The following is a 7,108-nucleotide window of genomic DNA, read 5'->3' on the forward strand; positions in this document are numbered from 1 at the left end:
GCAGGAGGAGCCAAACTGTGTTATAGCCCGGTTTTAAAAAGGTGTATTAGCCCAGGTACAGACGTAGCTGGTACTGGCCATGTCCACCCTGACTAACCAAACCATGCTTTTGCCTAGATTAGCCACAATCATAAACTGAATGCATCCGATGAAGTGAGCTGTAGCTCAGGAAAGCTTATGCTCAAATAAATGTGTTAGTCTCTAAGGTGCCACAAGTCCTCCTTTCCTTTAATCATAAACTATGTTACCACATAGCTGCTTTGCGTACCCGCTGGGACCTTAGCTTGTGACATGATTTGGGAATCAGAACAGTGTGCCCCTAGCTATATTGACAGGTTTCAGAGTAGCAGCCTGTTAGTCTGTAGTCACAAAAAGAAAAGGAGGGCTTGTGGCACCTTAGAAACTAACCAATTTATTTGAGCATAAGCTTTCCTGAGCTACAGCTCGCCTCATCGGATGCATTATATTGTGTTTAAACTGAGTTCAACTAACACGTGCTTCCCTGAGCGGGGCCTTAGGGACAGTCCCTTACTGCAACAAGAGCCTTGGGGACCGGCTCACCCAGCCAGTGCAACGCCGGAGCGGCGGCCCCGCTCTCTGGGCCGGGTTACAGAAAGCGATGGGCATGACGCGGGGGACCGCAGACAGGGCAACTGCATTGCGACGGGACCCCGGGACACGGGTGTGGGTGTGGGCGGGCGGGTTGTCTCGGGTGTGTGTGTAAAACTGGGGGAGGGCGAATCCCGGCTCGGGCCGGAGGGCGGCGGCAAGTCTCGGTCACGGGGGCGGGGCCGGCCGGCCGGCGGGGCCCGTGTTCCGGGGAGCAGAGACGGAGCGCGCTGGCCTGTAGGGCCCTGGAAGCACCGACCCGCCCCACCCCGGCGGCCCTGCGAGGGGCTGTGGGCTGGCTGCTGCCGCCCCGCCTCTCCACTGGGGCTGGAGCCGCCGCCGCCTCCCGCGGCGCGTCCGCCCCAGCCGCGCCGATGCCACGTGGGAGGCGGAGGAGCCGCCGCCGGCGCCGGCCGGGAGCCCCGGGGCCCCCCCAGGCGCAGGGGCCGCCGCTGGCCGGGCGCCGAGAGGCGGGGGGCTCCCGGGAGCGGGCGGGGGCCGGCCTGCCCCGCTGGGCCCCGCGGGAGGAGGCGCTCGGCGGCGCCCAGGGAGAGCTGGGCCTAGCGGGGCTGCTCCCGGCCCCGCCCGGTAGCGCGGCGGGGCCTGCCGGGGTCTCCCACCCGTGGGCCGCCCCCGTCCCGCTCCTGGCCCCGCTCCTGGCCCCGCCGGCCCCCCGAGCGCAGGGCAGCGGCCTGCCCGCCGCGCTGGGCATCTTCCGGGAGCTGGCCGGGCTGGCGCGGGAGCCGGGGCCCGGAGCTAGCAGGGCGGGGGCGGCGCCGCGGCTGAGGACCGTGTACGTGAACCCCAGGTGGCTGGAGCGGCAGGCGGCCTTGGCGGCGGCCCCAGAAGGCCCGGTCGGGCCGCAGGGCCCGGAGGCTGCCAGCGGCTCGCCGGGGCCTCCGCCCGCCACCCAGGGGGAGGCCTGCCCGGAGGCAGCGAGTCCCTACGTGGGGCTGCGGAGACCCCTGGGCTACCAGCTGGCGAAGGCCACCAAGGAGCGGATCTGGAGGGGGGAGTTCATTGACCTGTTCTCCTTGCTCCACACAGAGCTGGCCCCGGAGCACGAGCCTGGCCAGGGGCTGGGGGACACGCTGGACCAGTGGGTCTCCGCCTTCCTGGTGTACGCCAGCGTGCTGTGCGAGAAGCACCCCCAGAGGTGTGGGGCCATGTTCAAATACCTGGATGTCATCCGCAAATTCCATGCCACCTACGGCGGCACTTCTTGGCTGCACTATGACGAGGACTTCAGGCGGCTGGCGGCCAAGGACCCCACCATGGCATGGGGGGATGTGGACTTGAATCTCTGGATGAAGTGGATGGCCCCGTTGAAGCCATCCACAACCAGGCAGCTGCAGGCTGCGGGTGACCAGCAGGCTCCACTGCGGCCTCAAAATCCCAGGACGGATGATAAAAGTCAGGTGTGCCGGGCTTGCAACAGTGGCACATGCTCCCACACTGTCTGTGCATTAAAGCAGAAATGTACAAGGTGCCAGGGGCATCAGGGTGCTGCCCATGCATGCTGTGCATCCAAAGGGGAAGAGGAAGGAGGGCAGACTGAAAGACCACGGAAAGCAGAAGAGCAGCAATGCTCAGAATGTCACTCGAGTTGAGACAGGGCCTCACTCCTAATAGTCTAGAGATTTTCACACAGATACAGATTTTTTTGGCTAAAAAAATCAACTAAGAATCTGTAGTTGACTGATACACCATGGTTTAGGGTGTAAACAAAGCTCCAGCAGGTTAGAACAGAACACTTATTAGAAAATGTGTTCCTTACTTGTATCTTTTTTTTGGACATTCTGCTGCCCAACAGAAATTAGTTATTGATACTGTTGTAATGTTAAGGCCCCCCAGCAATCTGTTTTTCCTCTTTGTAAAGAATATGTTGCTTTCCAAGAAATCGCAGGTGGGTGGGAAAGAAAACCAGGAGAATTGACCTCTAATTGTCTTAAATATGTTCCTAATGATAGTTATTCTTATACAAAACAGAATGTGCATGAGATTTTGCTGTTGTAATTTTGGGAGGATTTGGCATCTGCAGGCCAAGTGAAAGATAAAAGCTGGACAAAGATGCACATCAATGCAAGTGAGATAAACCAGAGTTTTGGTGGGCACAGTTTGCACCACTTCTAACGAATAGAGGATTCAAGTCAAACTCAGGATTCAATAGATTAAATCCACAAGAGTTTTAGCCTGCCTTGTGCAAAAGCACAAGAAGGCCTTGTCTACATTAAGGATTTGCCATTATTGCAGTCTTCAGTGTAACTGGACTGGTGCAACCCCGAAGGTACACCTGGTGGAGCTTATTTCACTTGAAGCAGGGAGGAGCTCTTCCACCAGTACAAATAGCAGCTCTGTCTGTACATGAGGGGTAGCACCTGTCCAGTTATAATAATAATGACTATAATAAAAGCAAATTCCCCCATATATACAAGATCAGACTGAATATTGAGTCTCGGGTCAAATGTATGCTAGTTGAAAGGCTTTGTTAATGCATTCGCGATTCTTATTTTTTTTAATTGTTTTGAGGACCCTAGGAGGCAAACTAATTTTTGATGCATCCTTTTGGATTCTTGCTATTCTATATTTTATAGTGACTGGCACAGAGCTGTTAAAGGATTGGACTGTACTAGCATGATCTGGAAATAGATAACTTTTCTAGGAGAAGTGCAAGTATTTAATAAGTCACACTAAGTCCTCAGTTTTGTACCACATCAAAACTGGTTTGTCTGAGCCAACTGCAAAAACAGTGGAAATGAGTACCATAGAATGTGTACCAAATAACACATACTATAATAGCTCCCAATGCAGCTCTTGTGGCATTAGTGCGTTTTTGTAATGATAATACTCTATGCTTATGCAATTTGTTCTGACATCTCTCTTCAGACTTCTCATTTCTGAGATGTAGCAGATCAGTTTTTACTTCACTGCAGATCTTACCATGTGAGTACTCTAAGTATAACATGTTAGACATATTTTCATCCTGTTAGAGATTGGATTTGCAGTTTGTAATCTTAATCAGACTTTTAATTCTGTTGTTCTAATTATTAGTACTGGGTATGGAACAGCTGTTATGTTTAGCACCAGAGGGCTTGATCCTCTTCCTATTGAAGTCAGTGGCAAAACTCCCTCTGATTTCAACAGGAATAGGATTGGGCTCAAATTTGCAGTGTTTTCCTAAGAATTTGAGGAAGCTGTCAGAACTTACTAGCATATACAGAAGTGTTAAATGTGTGTGGGAGGGTTCTCTTAAATGGGTTCAGATAAACAGTTTGTATTTTACAGTAAGGGCTTGTCTAAAATAAAAATTGTATCCACCTTAACTATAACGGTTGTTGACTCTACCAGTGTAGTTAAGGCAGTATAGCTGCCCTAGCATGGTTGCAGTTGTATTAGTATAAAAGCTTATACCAGTGTAGCTTCCTCTATGCAAATAATCTCTCATACTGCTATAACTGCATCCAGACTGGAGCACATACAGGTATAACTATTTCAGTTTATTTAAAAAAAAAATAGCATTCCTAACTGAAATAGCTATGCCAGGATATCTGTTATAGACCTGACTTAAGTTAAAGTGTGAGGCTTCCATGGCAGGGCACTGATGGAGACACAAAAGTGTGGTGGTGTTTCTTTCCTTATGGGTGACCTGCAAAGGAAAACATTTCTTTTCCTGAGCTATTTATTGCTCCTTTATGATGTATAAAGGCGGTCTCCAAGAAATAAAAGTTGTGTTGTCTGTTCGTGCTGGAAGACTATAGAACTAAATGGAATAGTAACATCACATTAAGCTTAAGTCTTTTTCATTCTTGAATGAGAGAAGGGGATGCTGTCTTCACACAGGGAGCTTTTCTCCCAGCTGTTTGAATATTGAATATTTCTTTGTTTGAATATCTTTTCATTTTTTTGTTTCATAAAAACAAAACAATAAAAAATTCAGTTTTAAGCAGTGTGACTAAACATTCTTTCCTTTTACAATCAAAGGTTGTGAAAACTACATCTTAGATTTCAGTCTCTTGTAATGTTTTACCCCCCTCTCCCTCCCCGTTCTCCTGTTCTACAGAATGTTGATCACAGCTAGAACAAAATCAAGACTTGTTCTTCTAATTTTTACATTCGAAATATCTTTTAAAAAACAAAAAACAACCCACTTGAGGCACTCCTTTACTTCATAAAGAAGCAATCAAGAAACAATTTTTAAGGGCTGGGGTGAGAAATGATAATTTGGTTTTGGACTTGATAGTTGGCATCAGTGTGTCATCTGAGACAAATTCTTGAAATTTATGTCTAGATAAATTTTAGGTAATTCTCAATTTTTTTTTATACCACATTCAAGGAGAAAGCTAGTTAGAAGGGCAGTCCAACTAAATTGGTGAGTTACATGCTATAACTGACTAACTCTAAATTTTAAATGCGTGTGTGTGCATTTGTTAAAGACAGAATTTTTTATAGGTACCAACAGCCTGACTCCATTGTTGTCTAAGTGGAGCTCAGGTATTGTAATGCATCCATTTACCTCTGCTTTTGCTGCATTGCATGCTCTGCTAAAGAAGACATAGGAGACTCATTTTACCCAACCAGCAGTTGTAGCAATGGACTACAATCAAGCCAGTTTGTTGGACAGTAGGAATACTTGCAGTGCAGCATTTGGCACAGACTATCCAAAGAGGGCAAAGATTCAGGAGGGTGAATGAGTTGAACCGCCTTTGAATGAAGTCTGAAACAACTTCCAGAAGGGGAACCCTACTCTAAAATACTACATGGAAAATATAAGTTAAAGTGAATATTGTAATTACCAGATTGTCCCTTCTCATTCAAACAAACTATTTTGTGCTGTTCTGGGTCCTTAAAAGATCACATCTGAATATTTCAAAATCTATGTACTAATTTAAAAAAGATTTCAAATCTTGGTTTTTATTAACTTTTCCATTTCATGAAGAATATCTGCAACAACATGTACTGAGTTGAAATATATCCTACATTCAGTAGATCAGAGGCTGTTGACAGTTGTCTTACAAGATTCACACATTTCCTCTCTTTCCTCTGGGGGGAAAAGCATTAACTTCCATTGGCACCTTCAAAAAAGCCATAGGGCAGTCATACATACCTATCTTCTTCACCATACATAGAGATTACAAATTATTCTTCCATTTATCCCGATAGCATATCTAGCACTGTAAATATCAGGTTATGAATGGTTATTGTGTGGTGCCAATGAAAGTTAGATTAGATGGATCATGGCTTAATTATTATTATTATTTTTTTTCCCCAGTGTTCTGTTTTCTCTCCCCCTCACCTCACACACTAGGGCGTATGATCAAGGTGATAGTATTAGGTATCAGAAAATCAAGTATTATCTGTTCTTTTTCCCATTCTTGGTTGTCACAATATTGTGCACTAACTTGAGATGTTTGTAAATTCATATTAAAAATGTTTGAGACCTCATCTAAATAAATTTTTTTTTTTTAAATGTTGTGCTTAGCTTTTAGCCTTAGACTCATTTTTTGTTCTCCCTTGCGCTGCCAAGTCCCCTTTAATTACCTTCTTGCTTCCATGTCCCTTTACCTGGTCTTGCATTGTACCTCTTGGACCCTTTGTTTCTTTGGTTTTTAATTGTGATGGCGCAGCAGAACCTTTTTGTGCATGGAAGGAAATTTTACTAGGATCATCTACAGAAAATACTTTGGGCATGGAGCTATTTGTTTCCTTGGAAATTGGCTGTGTTTTACAAGGGTTTCCTGAGTGCAGTAACTGTTCTGGGGACAGATTCTTAGCTGGGGTAAATTGAATTTAGTGGAGCTGTGATAGTTTACACCACCTGCTGATCTACCTCTTGTTGTCCAGAAGTTGGTACGGCTTATAGTTGTGCTTGGATAAATTCATGCTGTTCTTGAGACAGTAATGCTTTGAAAGTCCCAAAAGAGGGCCTCCACAAGTACTCCAGTAGTCAGTGGACCACCTAGTACTGTAAAATGCAATTGGTAATTTTGTAGCTCAGACTGAAAAGGCTTGTTTTAATTAAATGCATTGTCCAGGTGCTGAGGATTGCTATATTTGAATGTCATATTTTCCTGTTCTTTACCCTCTGTTTCTTCCCGCTTGTTTAAAATTCCTCTATTTAGCAATCATGTTGTCTCCTACCCATTGCTACTGCTGTAGGTGCTGCCTGGGGAAATGGTTGTTAACATTATGACGGAATCCCTGGGGTGCAGCCTGGGATTGTGGGACTGTGCCCCCTTAACTCTCCCACCTGGGCTGTCTCTCAGTGCCTTGCTAGTGACCAGCAGCAAACCCCTCCAGGCACTGTGATCACTCAGCACAACAGCATGTGGGGCCCCACACCCAGCTATATTGCATGAATGCTCCCAGAGCCACTCATGAATCACACACAGAAGGCATCAGAGCCAAATCCCTCCCAGCACTGTACACCAGGAATATACCGTCTTGCTCAAGATGAGTAGTGCAAATTTATTAATTCGTTTACCACTTCATCAATGGAAAG

At 46.7% G+C, this 7,108-nt stretch overlaps 1 protein-coding gene across 1 annotated transcript; it reads left to right on the forward strand.

Moving 5' to 3' along the window:
* The first annotated feature begins 761 nt into the window (after window positions 1-761).
* Window positions 762-6,076, forward strand: LOC311516599 (uncharacterized protein). Its single transcript, XM_084620828.1, has 2 exons — window positions 762-3,552; window positions 4,943-6,076. The coding sequence occupies exon 1, from the start codon at window positions 984-986 to the stop codon at window positions 2,217-2,219; it is 1,236 nt and encodes a 411-aa protein (XP_084476954.1). The 5' UTR covers window positions 762-983; the 3' UTR covers window positions 2,220-3,552; window positions 4,943-6,076.
* The last annotated feature ends 1,032 nt before the right edge of the window (window positions 6,077-7,108 follow it).

Source organism: Lepidochelys olivacea (assembly GCF_965140295.1).
Source record: "Lepidochelys olivacea isolate rLepOli2 genome assembly, chromosome: 1".
Taxonomy (NCBI): Eukaryota; Metazoa; Chordata; order Testudines; family Cheloniidae; genus Lepidochelys; species Lepidochelys olivacea.